The 22,248-nt window shown below is 39.5% G+C and overlaps 1 protein-coding gene across 2 annotated transcripts in view; it reads right to left on the bottom strand.

The window, feature by feature from the left end:
* Positions 1 to 4,156: 4,156 nt before the first annotated feature.
* The window catches only part of FSTL3 (follistatin like 3), a 54,617-nt gene continuing 36,525 nt past the window's right edge, over positions 4,157 to 22,248 (bottom strand). Inside the window, exons 3-6 of one of the 2 annotated variants that reach the window (XM_070732369.1) lie at positions 18,500 to 18,715; positions 12,222 to 12,449; positions 9,874 to 9,940; positions 4,157 to 4,549 (exon numbers count right to left, since the gene is read on the bottom strand). In XM_070732369.1, the coding sequence (XP_070588470.1) occupies positions 9,888 to 9,940; positions 12,222 to 12,449; positions 18,500 to 18,715 (497 nt within the window). In that variant the 3' untranslated portion in view covers positions 4,157 to 4,549; positions 9,874 to 9,887. Of the gene's footprint in view, positions 4,550 to 9,333; positions 9,941 to 12,221; positions 12,450 to 18,499; positions 18,716 to 22,248 lie in introns of those variants that run through there. The other variant, XM_070732360.1, reaches the window with a different exon arrangement.

The following is a 22,248-nucleotide window of genomic DNA, read 5'->3' as shown; positions in this document are numbered from 1 at the left end:
TTTTTGCTTCCGTGCATGCAAAAGAGGGACTCGGAGGCAGCGAGAAGGAGCATGCGCCTCCCATACACTGCGCCAGGGGGAATGGCATGAAACTGGCTGGTCCTTCATGTGCTCCCAAATTTCCTGGGAAATTTTTCCGGGCTCGGGTTCTTAAGTAGAAAATGGTTCTTAAGAAGATGCAAAAAAAAATCTTGAACACCCGGTTCTTATCTAGAAAAGTTCTTAAGTAGAGACGTTCTTAGGTAGAGGTACCACTGTACATGAATATGTATATGTAAATGTACATGTATATGTATATTTTAAAATATTAGGCTTAGCTTGTGTGAATGCAGATGCTAGGATTTATCCCAATCTGGTTAAATTTAGTCCGCTCCATCCCCATAATCTTGGCCTGAAAAATCTGTTTTATAATGTGCTTAATATTTTAGAGTGAAATAGAATTTTGGGTTCAAAATAGGTTAAGCTGCTTCATCCGGGAGCATTAACTCTTGCCCGTTGGCCTCAAATAAGTCAGAATATTGATTTATTGTCTATCCTGGACACAGAAGATTACAGACGAAGATGCCTTTTTTTCCGAGATTAAACCAGTCAGGGATTTAATAATCCTGCTGCTTTCTCCACTGCCGTGACCTGACAAAAACGAAGCATCTCTGTTCATATCCTTTTCTTCTAGCAATGCCAAGGGTGAGCACATTTGATTAGGCTCCCTGGGAGTCACCTGGCCCCAGCATTGACCAAAATTATGATTTAAAGGTCTCTGGTTTTTAAATGTTGTGATTCAGCCTGAGGCTGCTCAGGGACCGGCTGTGTCTCTGCTGCATCCAGGCCCGGAGGAGGAGGACAGTGAACAGGAGGGGGAGGACCAGGCAGACGGGGGAGAGGAAAGTCAGGAAGAGGATGAGGGGGAGCAGCCTGAGAGCCCCGGGGGGGGGGGCTCTCCCCAGCCAGTAGCCTGGCCTCATTGGATGAGGAAGCACAGGCTATAATTGACATGAGACAGCGACGTGCAGCTCAGAGACGGGACCAATTAGAAAGGTATTGGCATCACTGAATTGGCAACAGCTGGGTTTGGGTGTGGTTCTCCTCAGCAGGGTTTAAAAGGCAGGCAAGCCTTTTCAGCCATGTGGAGCGTTATCAACTGGAAGTTCTGTGACCCTGCTTTGCTTCTCGGCGTCTCTGATCTTGGCTTGTGGCCTAGAAGACTGGAAGACTTGGGGGAGGCGTGGGTTTGTTATCTCCAGCGTTGTTTTTGACAGCAAGAATCCTGTTTTACTTCATGGCCTTCGTGAAACATCTTTGAAGTTTCAGCGTGTTCCTGTTTGTAAGGACATTTTCTGTTACCTGTGTTTGCTTTGGATTCTATAAACTGCCTTTGCTTTTTACTAGTGTGTCTGGATTCTCTTTTTGGATTGGTGTTTGCCTCTGGAGGGACCCAGACAGAACATTAAACGCCTACTTTTCTTTATTTGTTTATTTATTTGGACTCACGGCCAAAATTAAAACATACAATTAATATCAAAACCTCTAAAGATCAATTTAAAGACAATTTAAATCCAAGAGTTTAAAAAAATCCCATACATACTATTTATGGCTGGATCTTGTTTATTTATTTATTTATTTTATTTATTCATTTGTCTAATACACAGATACATAGGAAGAAAAATAGACATGTGATAATATAAAAGAGGTGAAAGTGAACTTAGAGGAGAGGATATATGAAAGGAAGAGAATATATAAGATAGGTGAAAGAAAGGAAAGACAATTGGACAGGGGACGAAAGGCACACCAATGCACTTATGTACGCCCCTAACTGGCCTCTTAGGAACCTGGAGAGGTCAATCGTGGAGAGTCTAAGGGAGAAGTGTTGGGGGTTAGGGGTTGACACGATTGAGTCCGGTAATGAGTTCCACGCTTCGATAACTCGATTGTTGAAATCATATTGTTTACAGTCAAGTTTGCCGCGGTTCGTATTAAGTTTGAATCTGTTGCGTGCTCTTGTGTGATTGCGGTTGAAACTGAAGTAGTCATTGACTGGTAGGACATTGCAGCATATGATTTTGTGGGCAATACTCAAATCGTGTTTTAGGCGCTGTAGTTCTAGGCTTTCTAGGCCCAGGATTGTTAGTCTATTTTCGTATTTCTATTTTGTTGATGTACCATCAGATCAATGGCCCCAGGCCTTCCGGAAAAGCCAGGTCTTTACAGTTTTCTGGAAGGCAAGGAGGGTGGGAGAAGTCTGGATCTCTGGAGGTAGCTGGTTCCAGAGAGCGGGAGCTGCCACAGAGAAGGCCCTCCCCCATGGACCCACCAGCTGACATTGTTTAGCTGACGGGACCTGAAGAAGACCAACCCTGTGGGCCAGAGGTCTTGAAACTTTGCAACTTTAAGACTTGTGGACCTCAACTCCCAGAATTCTCCAGCCAGCTGTGCTTTAGAATTCTGGGAGTTGAGGTCCACGAGTCTTAAAGTTGCCAAGTTTGAAGACCCCTGCTGTGGGGCCTTATCGGTCGCTGGGAGCTATGTGGTTAAAGGCGGTCTCAAAGATAGTCTGGCCCTAAGCCATTTAGGGCTTTAAAAGTAATGACCAACACTTTGAATTGCGCCCAGAGACCAATCGGGAGCCAGTGCAGTCCACGGAGGATTGGTGTAACATGGGTGTACCTAGGTGCACCCACAACAGCTCGTGCGGCTGCATTCTGGACCAACTGTAGTCTCCGAACACTCTTCAGTGGTAACCCCATATAGAGCGCTTAGCAATAATCCAACCGTGATAAGAGCATGAGTGACCGTGAAAACCTCCTGATCCAAGTAGGGTTGCAATTGGTGCACTAGGCCAGGGGTAGGCAAAGTTGGCTCTTCTATGACATGTGGAGCACAGGAATTCTGGGAGTTGAAGTCCACAAGTCATAGAAGAGCCAACTTTGCCTACCCCTGCACTAGGCGAACCTGTGCAAAAGTCCCCCTAGCTACAGCTGTCAGAGGTTGATCTAATAGTAATTAATAATAATAATAATTTATTAGACTTGTATGCTGCCCCTCTCCGGAGATCTTAGCTGTGAGTCTAGGAGGACCCCCAAATTGTGAACCTGGGGTAGTTTTTCCTCTCCCAGAACCAAGGATATAATCTTTACTACTCTTCCGAGCTACCTTGGAGGCAGGGGTGAGCTACTGCCCGGATGGTGGGGGGGAACATAGTGGGGTAGCGAAAATAGAGCTCCACCCCAAAGCACCCAATTTGCCCTGAAAGATGTTGAAAGAAAATGGAGGGCGTCCTGCATAAGCCACGCCCACAGTGTGGTAGTAAACATTTTGGTAGCCCTTCACTGCTTGGAGGCCTGCTGAAATGGAAGCAGCCTAAACATGAACCACTTCTGCTGGTTTGAAAACTGAAGAAAGAATTCCTCTCAAAAGCCAAATACAGTAGTACCTCTAGATACGAGCTGCTCCACATGCGAGTATTCCAAGTTACAAGCCGAGACGCGAGCAAAATTTCTGTTGAACACCGGAGCTCAAATTCGGAATACGAGCCGAGCTTCCACTAGGTGGTGCAAGAATTCCTTGCTTCCAGTTATCTCGGTGTGAAAAACAAAGTCTAAAGGCATTCGTTCGAGATGCGAGTTGATCGACATACGAGCTTGGGTCTGGAATGAATTAGACTCGTATGTCGAGGAACCACTGTACAGTGTTCCCTCGATTTTCGCAGGTTCGAACTTCGCAAAAAGTCTATATCACGGTTTTTCAAAAATATTAATTAAAAAATACTTCGCAGTTTCCCCCCCTATACCACGGTTTTTCTCGCCCGATGATGTCTTATGTCATCACCAAACTTTCGTCCACCTTTAATAATTTTTTTAAAAAAAAAACTTTAATAAATAAACATGGTGAGTAATAATCTAAATGGTTGCTAAGAGAATGGGAAATTGTAATTTAGGGGTTTAAAGTGTTAAGGGAAGGCTTGTGATACTGTTCATAGCCAAAAATAGTGTATTTACTTCCGCATCTCTACTTCGCGGAAATTCGAATTTCGCGGGCGGTCTCGGAATGCATCCCCCGCGAAAATCGAGGGAACACTGTATTTTGGTCCTAGGGCAGTAAGCTGTTTGCGCTTGTGACTAGTCTGAAAAGACAATCGAGTGATTGAAAGTTTTTGACAGTTTATTATTAGCTGTATATCCACTCACCAGCTGTTTTAAGCACTTTACAGGCAATAAAGCAGAAATAAAACCGTTCCTGTAAATGCAAAGAACAACTCAAGGTCCACAATCATAGGTGATTGCTAATGTCGCATAAGCGAGTACAAGGCACATACAATAAGTAGCAACAGACTAATAAAAATTAGGATGGTGAGGCATCATTCTTGAAGACGTCTTGAACAAGCTTCGTTCTTGAAGAGCTTTAATGAAAAGGAGGACTAGGGCTGACATGATAGCAGTCTTCCAATATTTGAGGGGCTGCCATAAGATGATGGGGGTCAACCTATTCTCCAAAGCACCTAAGGGTAGGGCAAGAAGCAATGGGTGGAAACTAATCACAAGGAGAGAGAACCAACCTAGAATTAAGAAGAAATTTCCTGTCAGTGAGGACAATTAACCAGTGGAACGACTTGCCTCCAGAAGTTGTGGGTGCTGCATCACTGAAGGTCTTTAAAAAGACACAAAGATGGGGTAAAAGGACCCATGGTGACATGGGCAAAAATATTGGTCATAATATTCACTTGGCAGACTGGGAACAAATATGGAATAGAAATTTTAAAATATCAAAATCAACATTTTACAAAGAAAATTACTACAAAATTACTATCTGGCACTGACCCAGTTGGCTAAAATATATCCAAAATTGAGCTCAAATTGTTGGCAGTGTAAAAAAAATATAATGGCACCTTCTTTCACATGTGGTGGTTATGTTCTGAGACAAAAAAATTCTGGATGAAAATCCACAAATGGTTACAAGAGATGATACAGACACCTTTGTCGCCAGGCATGGGGGAGTTAGGATATTCCTTCCCCTAGGCCATTACAAGTTATGTATGGTATGTTTGTGTGTGTGTTTGGTTTTTATAATAAGGGTTTTTAGTTGTTTTATTAAATTGGATTGTTACCTGTTGTTTTTTATCATTGTTGTTAGCCGCCCCGAGTCTGCGGAGAGGGGCGGCATACAAATCCAATAAATAATAATAATAATAATAATAATAATAATAATAATAATAATAATAATAATAATAATATTCTTATTAGGAATATTCCAAAAGGAGTATGGTAAAGCAAAAAAAAACCCCTTAATATTACATATTACAACTGCTTCCAGAATTACCTTCACCCAATTTTGGAAGAAGACAGAAAAAGCAATAATGAATAAAATATATAACTGTTCCGAAATGGACAAACTGACGATGGAGTTAAGGGGCCAAAAAGATTCTGAGTATTACAAGGTATGGGCACAATGGCACAGATGGATTTAGTTAAGAAACAGAAATAAGAAAATCACAAATGATACATAAAAGTTAATAAAACATAGGATGTAAATATGTAAATATTAATGATTCGAATAAGGATCTTGTGATCATAGGTCATAATGAAATATCTGATGTAGCAATGCAGAAATACTGACTCTATGTTGATAATAGTTTTTCTTCTTTCTTTTTCATTTGTTTGTTTTTTAAAAATTATATTTGAAAATAAATAAAATTTATTTTTTTAAAAAAGAGGTTGTATAATCATTTGTTTGAACTGATATTGGGTATCCTGCTCAAGTTTAGAAGACCTCCAACTCTGTCATTTGATCTTGACGGGAGTTTTATATAACTTCTAAACTTTTATTCTTATTTCCCATTTTTCTCAATGTGCTGGACTACGCAATGTGTTTTCATAGAATTGCACCTCGCAGTGAGAGGCACATTCTGTCCAGGAGCCAAAACGAATCAACGCTTTTCAAGCAGAAGGCTGCAACCTCCCACAAGAGAAATTAACTTTAGTAAGTTCCTGTTCATCACCAGTGTTTGTGTGTGTGTGCAGATGGTGTTTCCTGACCTTCTGGTTTTCTGTGTCCTGTTTGAGGTGCAACAACTACTGGAGCACACCAAATTCCCTGCCTCTTCCATTTGGCCGGAGTGAACCCTGTTTTCCCCTTGCTCCCTATTTTGTAAAATCAGAACCATTCCATCTGGAGTAATTTGACAATTCTTCAGAAGCGAATTACGGCAGCCATAAATCTTTGAGCTCTGGATGATTTGTCAAGCTGGATGTGGTAAGAAGACACATCTGTTCGTTTTTCTGAGAAAAATTAAATAGGGGCCCACCAAAATTCTTTTAGTTAGAAGAGTTGTAGCTTCTCACACACTTGATTCAAAACTATCCCAAACCGCAACGCTGCCGTTTACGGGTTTAAAGCGAGAAACTTGATTCGGCTTCCTGTTAATTGAATTGTGCAACCGTCAGGATTTTACAGGTGAAAATAAGAAAGCAATTTATTAAAACTTGGGAGGGTTGCTCCCCCAAAACGCAGAGAAAGCTCCCATGAAGTCAGGTAGATTGCAATGTTTGGGGCAACATCCGAGTCCCCCTTGAATAATTTTGCATAAACGAGAAATCCAGAGGAAGGATAAGAACGCATTTATTAGGGTTCCTTCAATTGTTTTGCCCTGAATGTTATAAAACAATCTCTCATTTGGGCAAAATAGAGATTGCCAGCCAATTTCATTCAGCCCAAAATTGTAAAAGGAAATAAATTCCCCATGGTGTTAGGAACTAAAGCTTCTATTCTGGTGCCTTGGAACATATTTTTACAATCCGACCAATCAGGTGTTTACACTAGGGGCGTCCCTCTGACCTTCCTGCCAATCAGCTTAGAGCTCAGTTGGGAGAATTGGCACTAGACTTATGGTTGGGGGTCACCACAAACATGAGGAATTGTATTAAGGAGTCGTGGCTAGTGCTGGGTGAACCGAACTTGCAAAGTTTGGGTTCGTGCCGAACTTTGCAGTGTTCGGCATGCTGAACCCGAACTCGAACTTTTTTAAAAGTTCAGGTAAAGTTCGGGTTCGGCGTTCGCTCGAACACCGCGAAACGCCACCGCCCGGGAGGAGACTGGGGAATCTCATTGTGGGATTCCCCACCTCCTTTTGCTTGCGGCGCTGCAAACAAAAGGAAGTGGGAAATCCCACGATAGGATTCCAAGGGCGGGGCTTTGACGTCACGGAGACTACTTCCTGGCCGGCCGAAACAGGGAGGAAGGAGTCTCCGTGACGTCAAAGCCCCGCCCCCGGAATCCCATCGTGGGATTCCCCCAACTCCTTTTGCTTGTGGCACTGCAAAGCCAGGTGGGTGACCTTGGGCCAGTCATCCTGACTCAGCCCTAAGAAGGAAGCAATGGCAAAGCACTTTTGAAATCTTTCCAAAATGAAGACACTTGTCTGGGCATCGGCAAAACCAAGGCTGACTTGAAAGAACCCAAAAATAAAATAAAAACATCAGAGACTCAAGCATACAAAAATAGAGAAATTGCCTGTTTTAAACTCACAAAGAGAAAGATTATTATTTCTGGCAGATCATTCCGTCAGCAAAAGAATGCTGTGTACACATTTTACAACACACGTCGTGAAGCAGGTGACAAATTTAAAATGGATATACTGTATATACTGCTCAAAAAAATAAAGGGAACACTCAAAGAACACATCCTAGGTCTGAATGAATGAAATATTCTCATTGAATATTTCATTTGCACAACTATTCCATTTGCACAACAGCATGTGAAATTGACTGTCAATCAGTGTTGCTTCCTAAGTGGACAGTTTGATTTCACAGAAGTTTGATTTACTTGGAGTTATATTCTGTTTTTTAAGTGTTCCCTTTATTTTTTTTTTGAGCAGTGTACATAAAATTGATTGAAACTGGTTATCATCAACATGATACCTCCCAATCCACACAACCCCCCCCCCCTATTTACACAAAGAACTCCTGTAACTTGGAATATTTTTAAGCTTTCCAATTTTCTGAGTAGAGATGTATAAGGTAGTCCTCAACGTACGAACAAAATGGGGACTAAATTTCCATCACTAGGCAAGATGGTTGTTATGCAAGTTACACCTTGTCTGAAGTAGTGTAGGGTTTCCTGCCTAAGCAGGGTTTTTAAAAAAATTATTATTTATTAGATTTGTATGCCGCCCCTCTTCGAAGACTCGGAGCGGCTCACAACAGACAATATACAGAGTACAAATCCAATATTAAAAACAATATTTAAAATCCTTATAGTAAAAAACAATCATACAACCCAAATAGACCATACATAAATCATAATAGCTGAGGGGTATATCAATTTCCCCATGCCTGGTGACATAGGTGGGTTTTCAGGAGCTTACGAAAAGCAAGGAGGGTGGGGGCAGTCCTAATCTCCGGGGGAGTTGATTCCAGAGGGCTGGGGCTGCCACAGAGAAGGCTCTTCCCCTGGGCCCTGCCAGACGGCATTGCTTAGTCGACGGGACCCGGAGAAGGTCACTGGGATTCGTGCAGCAGAAGGCGGTCCCAGAGGTATTCTGGTCTGATGCCATGTAGGGCCTTATAGGTCATAACCAACACTTTGAATTGTGACCGGAAACTGATCGGCAGCCAGTGCAAGCCACGGAGTGTTGACGAAACATGGGCATACTTAGGGATTGCTCTCGCGGCCGCATTCTGCACAATCTGAAGTTTCCGAACACTTCAAAGGTAGCCCCATGTAGAGAGTGTTGCAGTAGTCGAACCTTGAGGTGATGAGGGCATGAGTGACTGTGAGCAATGAGTCCCAGTCCAAATAGGGCCGCAACTGGTGCACCAGGCGAACCTGGGCAAACGCCCTCCTTGCCGCAGCTGAAAGATTGCGCTCTAATGTTACTTGTGGATTGAGGAGGACGCCCAAGTTGCGGACCCTCTCCGAGGGGGTCAGTAATTCCCCCCCCCCCTGGGGAATGGACGGACTGATGGAATTGTCCTTGGGAGGCAAAACCCCCAGCCACTCCGTCTTGTCAGGGTTTAATTTGAGCCTGTTGACACCCATCCAGACCCTAACAGCCTCCAGGCACTGGCACATCACTTCCACTGCTTTGCTGACTGGACATGGGGTGGAGATGTACAGCTGGGTATCATCAGCATACTGATGATACCTCACCCCATGCCCTTGGATGATCTCGCCCAGCGGTTTCATGTAGATATTGAATAGCAGGGGGGAGAGGACCGACCCCTGAGGCACCCCACAAGGGATAGACCTTGAGGTCAACCTCTGACCCCCCACTAACACCGACTGCGAGCATGCAGTCCACTACAAGTTGAATGAGGAAACGAGGCAAGCTGGGAGTTTGGGGAACAAAGCTATATGCAGCAATAAACAGCCAGGCCATATGCAGAAAGACAAAACAAGGGTAAAGAAAATGAACAAATAAAATATTTTAGGGAGTTCTAGAGAGAATATAAGCCTGATTTTGAATGAAGCAAACTTGCAATCTTTTGAAATGATAAAAATGGACTTTCATTACAAGTGGAACAATTGAAGATTTTCCTTCTGGAGCAAAATCTTTGTGAAAGGGGTTTGAGGATCCGCTAGAAGCAGGATTTTAAAAATTCAAAATGGTGGCAGCGATGGAGAGATCAAAGCCCCGCCTCTTTGTAAATGGGCGAGGCTACGATTTCTTGCCACCATCTTGACTTTTTTGACCTTATGTCCTGATACCCTTGGTACAGACTATGACTCAAGAATCAAAATGCGTAGGGATGTAGGTTACATTGATTTCTATTTATATAAATATTTTTTTTTTGCTTTTGGTTTTAATAAATACCAGATATATAATGTACAGTCTGCACATTATAACAGATAATGCCCCCGAACGTTAGGAATTGGATAAATCACCCCAAAATAGATTTTCAGATGTTGTTCTCTTCAGCATCATGCATGTCCAACGTGTTTTTATTCACAACTGTGAAAGGGGGAGAAAAAAAGAACAAATTAATCCTTTTTAGTCTTTTTTTTTTTTTGCCTGGCATCTTTCCTGATAATCCTGAACAAAACAACTGCAATTGGACCAAGAATTTCCATTGCTAAGCAAGGCAGTTGTTAATTGAATCACACCCATCATCATCATCATCATCATCATCATCATCATCACACGAATCCCAGTGGCTGGTTAGGTTCCACAGAGTTGGTCTCCTCCAGGTCCAGTCAACTAAACAATGTCGTTTGGCGGGACCCAGGGGAAGAGCCTTCTCTGTGGCGGCTCCGACCCTCTGGAATCAGCTCCCTCCAGAGATTAGAACTGCCCCCACCCTCCTTGCCTTTCGTAAACTCCTTAAAACCCACCTCTGTCGTCAAGCATGGGGGAACTGAAACATCTCCCCCTGCCTATGTAGTTTTTTGGGTATGATATGACTGTATGTATGCTTTTTATATATTGGGGTTTCTTGTTTTTTAGACTTTTAAAATGTATTATTGTTATTTTAGATTCTAATTATTAGATTTGTCATTAAATATTGTTTTTATCATTGCTGTAAGCCACCCCGAGTCTACGGAGAGGGGTGGCATACAAATCTAATAAATAATAATAATAATAATAATAATAATAATTATTATTATTATTATTATTATTATTAGGATTTCTATGCTGCCCCTCTCTGAGGACTCGGGGTGGCTTACAACATACAGAGTGCTGTACTGCAGGCCACTGAAGCTGACTGTAGATCTGTAGGTCAGCGGTTCAGATCTCATCACCGGCTCAAGGTTGACTCAGTCTTCCATCCTTCCAAGATGGGTAAAATGAGGACCCAGATTGTGGGGGCAATAGGCTGGCTCTTTTAAAAAGTGCTATTGCTAACATGTTGTAAGCCGCCCTGAGTCTAAGGAGAAGGGCGGCATAAAAATCGAATTAATTAATTAATTAATTAATTAATTAATTAAACAAACAAACAAACAAACATAAAAAATAGTAGGTTACAATAAAATTAAATCCAATTAAATTAAAATTGCATAACTATCTAAAATCCCTAGTTATATTAAAATCAATTATACCCATTTGTACAGCCACCATACAATCATTCCTTGGCCAGGAGCTAAGGTCCAAATGGCCCAAGTCTGGTGATATAATTGTATCTTAAGACTCTTATGAAAGGCAAGGAGGGTGGGGGCAGTACGAATATCCAGGGGGAGTTGATTTAGAAATTATTATTATTTTTTCCCCATGGTCTTTTCAAAGTGAAACTAAAGTCATTAACGGCTTCGCTGTACTCATGAGTCAGCAGTGCTACTCACGAGTAAACCTACTTCTGAGTAACCACTTATGCCTCCTAGAGGCCCTGCATCATCATCACGCCACTATCGGAGCATCCGCACCGCACGGGTAGAAACTCACTCCTGAACCCCACCCTCTGTCACATTATCAAAAACTTAACCCTTCAAACATGCCTTAATGGGGCAAGAGATTAAAACAGAATTATTTATTATTTTATTTTATTTTATTATTTTATTTTATTATTTTATTTTATTATTTTATTTTATTATTATTTTATTTTATTTTATTTTATTTTATTTTATTTTATTTTATTTTATTTTATTTTATTTTATTTTATTATTTTATTTTATTTTATTTTATTTTATTTTATTTTATTTTATTTTACTTTATTTTATTTTACTTTATTTTATTTTATTTTACTTTATTTTATTTTATTTTTTATTTTTTAAAATTTATTAATTTATTAATTTATCTATCTATCTATCTATCTATCTATCTATCTATCTATCTATCTATCTATCTATCTATCTATCTATCTATCTATTTATTAGATTTGTATGCCGCCCCCTCTCCGTAGACTCGGGGCAGCTATCAACAATAATGAAACAACATATAACAAATCTAATATTTAAAATAATTAAAAGACCCTTATTTAAAAAACCAAACATACACACAAACATAACATGGTACCATTAAAAAAAACACCAAAATCAAAGCAGAACACCCCAGAGATATCTTTTTATCTTTTATCTTAATTTAAAAAAAATATTTTTATCTTAATTTTTTAAAAAATCTTTTTATCTTAATTTTTTTAAAAAAATCTTTTAATCTTAATTAAAAAAATAATAATCATAATTTTTTTTAAAATCTTTTTATCTTAAATTTAAAAAAATCTTTTTATCTTAAATTTTATCTTTTTAAAAAATTGAAATAACCCATCTCCATGCTAGGTTTCCCCCATCAAAGCCAGACCTACATGTACACCTTCCGTAATGCCGGATCCCTATGGATTGACCGAAGTAGCAGGTGGCTCGCCGTAGGTGGCAGGTAGAAGGGTAGGTCACGTTGTTGTTCCCACAGATTGTATGGTCCAGGCTGGTGGGGTCTGGACAAGGTTCGACGCGACACATCACACAGTGGGCGCTCCCGGTCTGATCCACCACGCAGGTATGGGTTCCGGGGCAGACCACGCTGGAGCAAGATTCTGTGGCAAAGAAAGACATTGAGAGGTAGACTGTCTCTTGACATGGAGGCTCCTTCCATCCCTATGGAACACAATACAAGGATGCCTGGAGTCACGGTATCAGGATGAGTAGCCATATAAATCGAAATAAATCAAAATAATACTACTAATACTAATACCAATAATAAAACTAATAATAAAACTACTACTACTACTACTACTACTACTAATAATAATAATAATAATACAAAAAGATATTGACAAAATTGAACGGGTCCAAAGACGAGCTAAAAGAATGGTGGAAGGTCTTAAGCATAAAACTTATCAGGAAAGACTTAATGAACTCAATCTGTATAGTCTGGAGGACGGAAGGAAAAGGGGGGACATGATCGAAACATTTAAATATGTTAAAGGGTTAAATAAGGTCCAGGAGGGAAGTGTTTTTAATAGGAAAGTGAACACAAGAACAATCTGAAGTTAGTTGGGGGATTAATCTTGTTTCCGTAATTTCAAAGTGAATGAAGATTAATTAACTGTGATGAAAATAAATTGGAGAAGCTGATGGCACGATGGAATAAGGTGAAAGATTATATCTTACGTAGAATATATGACGACAATGTAAAAATAAACTTCAATCACTCTTTGCATGTAAAGAAATGTAAACCGGAGCTAAGGAAGAAATTGAAATTTACTGTAAATAACTGAACCCTCTAAATGGTGGAGGGGTTATTGGTGTTGGGCACTTTTTTTTAAAGTTTTTGTTTGTTCGTTGTGAAAAAATTTAATAAAAAAACTTATTAAAAAAAAGTTAGTTGGGGGAAAGATCAAAAGCAACATGAGAAAATATTATTTTACTGAAAGAGTAGTAGATCCTTGGAACAAACTTCCAGCAGACGTGGTAGATAAATCCACAGTAACTGAATTTAAACATGCCTGGGATAAACATATATCCATCCTAAGATAAAATACAGAAAATAGTATAAGGGCAGACTAGATGGACCATGAGGTCTTTTTCTGCCGTCAGACTTCTATCTTTCTATAATAATAATAATGTTTATTGTTTTCAAATTGACAAAATCATAATCTGTCAGTTGCAAAAGGCCACCGTACTTGGATTTGCGCGCATCATACGAAAATACATCACACAGACCTAGACGCTTAGGAAGTATTTGACTTGTGATATTGTGATACAAAATCCTGCATATCAATCTCGTTTGCTCTGTATTACTGTGTTTTTGTGAATAAAATAATAATAATAAGGAAACAATTGATCATATTCTCGGCGGCTGCAAGAAACTCACACAGACGGGACTACAAACAAAGGCACAGCTACGTGGCCCAGATGCCTCATTGGAACCTGTGCCACAACTACCATCTATCAGTGGTAAAGAACTGGTGGGATCATAAACCTGAGAAATACAGTGGTACCTCTACCTAAGAACGCCTCTACTTAAGAACTTTTCTAGATAAGAACCGGGTGTTCAAGATTTTTTTGCCTCTTCTGAAGAACCATTTTCTACTTAAGAACCCGAGCCCGGAAAAATTTCCCAGCAAGCAAAGAGAGCCGAGGTGGCGCAGCGGGTAGAGTGCAGTACTGCAGGCCACTAAAGCTGACTGCTAGATCTGGAGGTCAGCAGTTCAAATCTCATCACCGACTCAAGGTTGACTCAGCCATCCCTCCTTCTGAGGTGGGTAAAATGAGGACCCAGATTGTGGGGGCAATTTGCTGGCTCTGTTAAAAAGTGCTATTGCTAACATATTGTAAGCTGCCCTGGGTCTAAGGAGAAGGGCGGCATTAAAAAAAACCAATCAATCAAACAAACACACCAATAATAAACAAATAATAAACAAATAATAAACAAATAATAAACAAATAATAAACAAATAATAAACAAATAATAAACAAATAATAAACAAATAATAAACAATTAATAAACAAGGCCCCTCAGGCGGAGAATGAGGGGATGTTCAAAGGAGAAGTTGTTGTAAATGAGGAACATAGTGTCACCAAACCAAGTCCAGTTAGTAGAAATAAAGAGAGGACACATGTTCTTGTGGGTGACTCAATTGTCAGAGGTGTTGATTTGGGACAGAGGAAGGATGTGGTGAAGGTGATGAGGTGTCTTCCAGGAGCCACTGCCCACAGGGACAGCAGGCGGATTACAAACATTGTCAGGGCTGTGAGTAAAGGTAATAAAGTTGATGTGGTGGTGCATCTTGGCACAAACGATCTGTCCCAGAGAAATGTTAATGTAGTAAAAAGAGATTTTCAAAGTCTAAGTGTGGAGCTGGGTAAAATAACTGATTCAGTGACTTTCTCAGAGGTGTTACCGGTTTGTGGCCAGGAGGGTAAAACAAGTTGTATCAGAGAGTTTAATGTGTGGTTAAGGCAGTGGTGTAAAGCTGAAGGTTTTGGTTATGTAAGTCATGATGTCAGTAGGTGGTCTAATAGGGAGTTGTTTAAGAGGGATGGTTTGCATCCATCATACAGAGGTACCCAGGTGCTCGGTGAGGAATTCAGAGCTTTTTTGGACAGGCATTTAAACTAGGTAAAGGGGACAGAGATGTACCAGATGTGGAGGATTTCTGTCCCCGACCAATGAGGATACATCAGTTTCTGGAAGCTTATGAAAAGGGAGCTGAAAATAAAATAGATGTAGTTGTTGATGATAAGGGGCAAACTAATAATGAAAATAATGTTCTTCGGGTAATGTGCACGAATGCTCGAAGCTTGAGCAACAAGCTCTGTGAGTTAATGGCCATAATATCTAGAGATAATTTGGATCTGGTTGCCATAACTGAGACATGGTTTAAGGATTCCAATGAATGGGAAATATCCATACCAGGATATACACTGTATAGGAAGGATAGAATAGAGAGAAGGGGAGGTGGAGTAGCCATTTATGTTAAAGAAAGTCTAAAAACAATACTAATTCAAAATACATGTAAAGATCTGGAGACCCTCTGGATTTGCATGCAAAATAAAGACGGTTCTGTCATTAGAATTGGGGTGATCTATAGGCCTCCAGGGCAATCTGAGGAACATGACAACAAGATGGTGGATGAGATTACCCTAATGGCAGTAAAGGGAGATATTGTGGTTATGGGTGATTTCAACATGCCTGATGTTGACTGGAATATCCCCAGTGCCCTTACATGCAAAAGTAAGAATATAGTAGAGGCCTTTACAGGAGCAGCTATGGCACAGCTAGTTAAGACACCAACTAGAGGGGAGAATACTGTATTCTAGATTTAGTTTTTACAAATGGGAATCGGGTTTCAGAGGTCAAGGTGGGAGAAAATTTAGGTTGCAGCGACCATCTATGTTTGTGGTTTGATGTAAAAACTGATTGTGAGCAATCCTATACTGCAACCAAAGTATTGGATTTCAGAAAAACAAATTTTAATGCAATGGGGGAATATTTAAATAATGAATTAAAGGGGAGGGATAAAATGGCAGGAACAAGCACCCAGTGGACTGTATTAAAAAAGGCCATCTTAAAAGCCACAAGACTTTATGTAAAGCAAGTAACTAAAGGTAAAAGGAAGAAGAAACCGCTATGGTTTAGCAATGATGTAAGGGCTATAGTCAATGAAAAAAAGGCTGCCTATAGGAGGTATAAAGAGTCTGGAAGTATAGCTGATAGAGAGGTGTGTAAAATGAGACAGAAGGAGGCGAAACAGATAATATATGCTGCTAAAGCCTCAAAAGAGGAAGAAATTGCCAAATCTCTAAAGAAGGGGGATAAAATCTTCTTCAGATATATTAGTGATAGGAAGAAGAAAAACTGCAGCATCACAAAGCTTAGTACCGGGAATAATACATGCATTGATGGGAATAAGGAGATCGCTGACCATTTCAATAGCTACTTCTGTTCAGTTTTCTCAAAAGACACCTTACAAAATAATACTATAGAGGGATATAGCATTGCTTCCAGCTGTACGGATTCAGCTCCAGTGATCTTAGAAGCCGATGTCTTAGAAGAACTTGAAAGATTAAAGATAAATAAGGCAATGGGTCCAGATGGCATCCATCCCAGAGTTCTTAAAGAACTCAGATCTGTCATTGCTACCCTCCTGACTGATTTGTTTAACCAATCCCTGTTAACAGGAGATGTTCCTGAGGATTGGAGAATGGCCAGTGTTGTGCCTATCCACAAGAAGGGCAGTAGAGAAGAAGTTGGAAACTACAGGCCAGTTAGCTTGACATCAGTTGTAGTTAAAATGATGGAGACTCTACTCAAAAAGAGGATAAATCAGCATCTAAAAAACAATAACTTATTGGACCCAAATCAGCATGGCTTTACTGAAGGCAAATCGTGTCAGACTAATCTCATTGAGTTCTTTGACTATGTCACAAAGGTGTTGGATCAAGGTGGTGCCGTGGATATTGCCTATCTGGACTTCAGCAAAGCCTTTGATACGGTTCCACATAAAGAGCTGATAGATAAATTAGTGAAGATTGGACTTAATCCCTGGATAGTTCAGTGGATTTCAAGCTGGCTGAAGCATAGACATCAGAGAGTTATTGTTAATGGCAAGTATTCTGAGCAGACACAGGTTACAAGCGGTGTGCCACAAGGGTCTGTTCTGGGTCCTATTCTTTTTAATATGTTTGTGAGTGACATAGGGGAAGGTTTGGTAGGGAAGGTTTGCCTATTTGCCGATGACTCTAAAGTGTGCAATAGGGTTGATATTCCTGGAGGGGTCTGTAATATGGTAAATGATTTAGCGTTACTAGATAAATGGTCAAAGCAATGGAAACTGCAGTTTAATGTTTCCAAATGTAAAATAATGCACTTGGGGAAAAGGAATCCTAAATCTGAGTATTGCATTGGCAGTTCTGTGTTAGCAAAAACTTCAGAAGAGAAGGATTTAGGGGTAGTGATTTCTGACAGTCTCAAAATGGGTGAGCAGTGTGGTCGGGCGGTAGGAAAGGCAAGTAGGATGCTTGGCTGCATAGCTAGAGGTATAACAAGCAGGAAGAGGGAGATTGTGATCCCCTTATATAGAGCGCTGGTGAGACCACATTTGGAGTACTGTGTTCAGTTCTGGAGACCTCACCTACAAAAAGATATTGACAAAATTGAACGGGTCCAAAGACGGGCTACAAGAATGGTGGCAGGTCTGAAGTATAAAACGTATCAGGAAAGACTTAATGAACTCAATCTGTATAGTCTGGAAGACAGAAGGAAAAGGGGGGACATGATCGAAACATTTAAATATGTTAAAGGGTTAAATAGGGTTCAGGAGGGAAGTGTTTTTAACAGGAAAGTGAACACAAGAACAAGGGGACACAATCTGAAGTTAGTTGGGGGAAAGATCAAAGGCAACATGAGAAAGTATTATTTTACTGAAAGTGTAGTAGATCCTTGGAACAAACTTCCAGCAGACGTGGTTGGTAAATCCACAGTAACCGAATTTAAACATGCCTGGGATAAACATATATCCATTGTAAGATAAAATACAGGAAATAGTAAAAGGGCAGGCTAGATGGACCATGGGGTCTTTTTCTGCCGTCAGTCTTCTATGTTTCTATGTTTCAAATAATAAACAAATAATAAACAAATAAACAAATAATAAACAAATAATAAACAAATAACAAATAAATAAAAAATAACAAATAAATAAATAAATAATAATAAACAAACAAACAATAAATAAATAAATAATAAACAAATAATAAAAATAAATAATAATAATAAATAATAAACAAATAACAATAAACAATAAATCTCAAATAAACAAAGTGAATGAGGGAACCAGATTCAATTAACAACTGTGTTACTAACTTAAGAACCGCAGTGATTCACTTAACCACAAAGGCAAGGAAAGTTGTAAAAGGGGGCAAAAGTCACTTAACAATGGCCTCACTTAGCAACAGAGACTTTGGGCTCCGTTGTGGTCGTAAGGCCGAGGACTACCTGTAGTTGTTTTATGACCCAACTAGGTATCGTCATCAGTGATGCTCTGCAAGGCAACCCCCAGGCTCTGAGGCCACCAAGGACTCGGCCGTTCAAGACCCCTGCCCTGGAGAGGAGAAAGACCCACGGAAGAGAGGCCCCACTCACTTTTGCATTGCCCTCGGTACATGACCTCCAAGTCGGGCTGCCCTTTGCATTTGGCCGTGAGAAGCTCACATTCGTCTTGGTAGGTGAAGCCGTTGGAGCCGCACACCTGGAGCTTCCTGGGAAGGTGGGAGCAGTCGGGGGCACAGACGCACTGTGGGCGCCGGTGCTTCATTTTGCAAACCTTGCCTGCTCCACAGTCCACCCCTTCGCAGGACTCTGGGTGAAGAAGAAAAAACAAAGGGTCAGCCAAGAAGTTTAAGTCAGGGTGCACCTCCGAAAGCGGAGAAGGACAAATCATTTGCGTTGCTTTCTTTATTAATATAGACACAAGGAAAAGGGTCCCCCCCCCCGGAACGCCCTCAGTCTGCTAAACAAATAATTCCCCCAGCACTGTCACACTATTCACTAAAGCTGCATTATTATTAGAAACATAGAAGACTGACGGCAGAAAAAGACCTCATGGTCCATCTAGTCTGCCCTTATACTATTTTCTGTATTTTATCTTAGGATGGATATATGTTTATCCCAGGCATTCTCATCGTTCCTATCACCCATCTCCTCCCACTTATGACTGTATGGCTGTAACTTGTTGGTTGTATCCTTATGATTTATATTAATATGGGTTGTTTCCTGGTTGCTTATTGGTACACTTTGACAATCTTTAAGTGTTGTATCTCATGATTCTTGATAAATGTCTCTTTTCTTTTATGTACACTGAGAGCATCTGCACCAAAGACAAATTCCTTCTGTGTCCAATCGCACTTGGCCAATAAATAACCTCTATTCTATTCTATTCTATTCTATTCTATTCTATTCTATTCTATTCTATTCTATTCTATTCTACCCTACCCTACCCTACCCTACTCTATCCTATTCTATTCGAATGACTGTATGACTATAACTTTGTGACTTGTAAGTTACAATTGACTGGTTCCTAATATGATTTGATTACTTATTTGTTCCTTATAATTCTTGATGAAATTTTCTTTTAAGACAAAGTTTCTTTGTCTTGAAAGTTCTTTTCCAGACAAACTCCTTCTGTGTCTAATCACACTTGGCCAATAAAATTCTATTCCATTCTATTTATTTTCTATTTTCTATTTTCTATTTTCTATTTTCTATTTTCTATTTTCTATTTTCTATTTTCTATTTTCTATTTTCTATTTTCTATTTTCTATTTTCTATTTTCTATTTTCTATTTTCTATTTTCTATTTTCTATTTTCTATTTTCTATTTTCTATTTTCTATTTTCTATTTTCTATTTTCTATTTTCTATTTTCTATTTTCTATTTTCTATTTTCTATTTTCTATTTTCTATTTTCTATTTTCTATTTTCTATTTTCTATTTTCTATTTTCTATTTTCTATTTTCTATTTTCTATTTTCTATTTTCTATTTTCTATTTTCTATTTTCTATTTTCTATTTTCTATTTTCTATTTTCTATTTTCTATTTTCTATTTTCTATTTTCTATTTTCTATTTTCTATTTTCCATTTTCCATTTTCTATTTTTTTCTATTTTCTATTTTCTATTTTCTATTTTCTATTTTCTATTTTCTATTTTCTATTTTCTATTTTCTATTTTCTATTTTCTATTTTCTATTTTCTATTTTCTATTTTCTATTTTCTATTTTCTATTTTCTATTCTACAAGGTGCATTCCAAAAGTAATGCAATTGAATTTCCCACGCTGCTCCTATTGGTCGGAGTGGGACCAAAGTACTTGGAGTAGGGGGGGAGGACGCTAAGCTTTGCCATGAAACCGGTCTCAGTGCTCTCCAAGCTGTGGAAGCGGCAGGACATCAGTTATTTTAAACTCTGCGCGCCGACCGTGTCACGAAAAAAATGGAATCGGAAATTTCAAGTGAACTTTTGCAACGTATAAAAATTGAACCTGATTATTTGGACAACATCATCACTGGTGATGAAACCTGGGTTTTTGAATATGACCCAGAAACAAAACGCCAAAGCTCTGAGTGGCACACCGACCAGTCCCCCAAGCCCAAAAAGGCAAGAATGAGCCAATCAAAAGTGAAAACAATGCTCATTGTCTTTTTCAACAGTAAAGGAGTGGTCCATAAGGAGTTTGTTCCTCAAGGACAGATATCGTAGTTATCGCTGCCTACTACATGGATGTGCTGGAAAGACTCCAAAAAAGGGTCATCAGGACGAGAAAAGACATCTCCGCTACCTGACAACTCCATCACGACAATACGTCTTGCCAGAACGCGCTACGAGTCTATGTGTTCCTGGCCAAACACCAGGTGCCAACGCTGCCCCACCACCCCCTATAGTCCTGACGTTGCCCCGCAGACTTCGTTTTGTTCCCTTGGATTAAAGCAGCCCTGAAAGGAACCTGTTTTTCATCCATAGAAGATATCCAATCATCCGTGACGAAGACCTTGCAAGAGGTCCCCGAAGACGCCTTCCAGGGCGCATACTGGTCATGGCAGAGTCACTGGAAAAAATGTGTAGAGGCCCAAGGACAGTACTTTGAAGAATTTTAAGTGTTTGTGAAAATCTGTTCAATAAATTACTTTAAGACATGATACGACACAAATTCATTTTTTAATAAGAATTTAAACATATAGAATTTTCTAATATAGTTTATGTGATATATGATAAGTACTTTTGTTCTATTTTAAATATATATAGAACCTCTAGTGATTACTGGATAAATTGATTAATTAATAAATTAATCTAATGTAGAAATGAATGAATTAAGATGGGGATAATGTAGAGTTTGATATTGTTTATACTGATGTAACGTAATTTTTCAATGTAAGGTAGGAAAAAGATGGTTCTTTTTTGAGGTTTTCTTTATTTTGATAATATTACATAAGTTTCATAGAATGTTTCTAGCTGATGAGGCCAAAATAAGGCTGAAATAGATCTATCCTAGTCTCCCTTAATTTTCAAATTCAGCTTAAACATGTGACATATATATATATATATGTGTGTGTGTGTGTGTGTGTGTGTGTGTTTTTTACTTTAAGCATGGCTTTAGTGTTTGCCCCTATAGAAACATAGAAACATAGAAACATAGAAGACTGACGGCAGAAAAAGACCCCATGGTCCATCTAGTCTGCCCTTTTACTATTTCCTGTATTTTATCTTACAATGGATATATGTTTATCCCAGGCATGTTTAAATTCGGTTACTGTGGATTTACCAACCACGTCTGCTGGAAGTTTGTTCCAAGGATCTACTACTCTTTCAGTAAAATAATACTTTCTCATGTTGCCTTTGATCTTTCCCCCAACTAACTTCAGATTGTGTCCCCTTGTTCTTGTATTCACTTTCCTGTTAAAAACACTTCCCTCCTGAACCCTATTTAACCCTTTAACATATTTAAATGTTTCGATCATGTCCCCCCTTTTCCTTCTGTCTTCCAGACTATACAGATTGAGTTCATTAAGTCTTTCCTGATACGTTTTATACTTCAGACCTTCCACCATTCTTGTAGCCCGTCTTTGGACCCGTTCAATTTTGTCAATATCTTTTTGTAGGTGAGGTCTCCAGAACTGAACACAGTACTCCAAATGTGGTCTCACCAGCGCTCTATATAAGGGGATGTATTGTGTTTCATTCTACGTTGGAGAAAAATAAAATTTCTATTTGAAAAAATAAATAAATAAAAGAGTCACGTTGGCTGGAAAGGATCCGAGAGGAAGCTTTTATCAAACAATGGGCTTCCCTGTTTCGCACCGAGTTTTCCGTGACATAAAAAACCAAGATGAGACAACAAGTGA

Source organism: Erythrolamprus reginae, chromosome 1, assembly GCF_031021105.1.
Source record: "Erythrolamprus reginae isolate rEryReg1 chromosome 1, rEryReg1.hap1, whole genome shotgun sequence".
NCBI classification, from domain to species: domain Eukaryota; kingdom Metazoa; phylum Chordata; class Lepidosauria; order Squamata; family Dipsadidae; genus Erythrolamprus; species Erythrolamprus reginae.
Note: the sequence above shows the minus strand (reverse complement) of the source record. Positions and strands in the feature narration are given on the sequence as shown.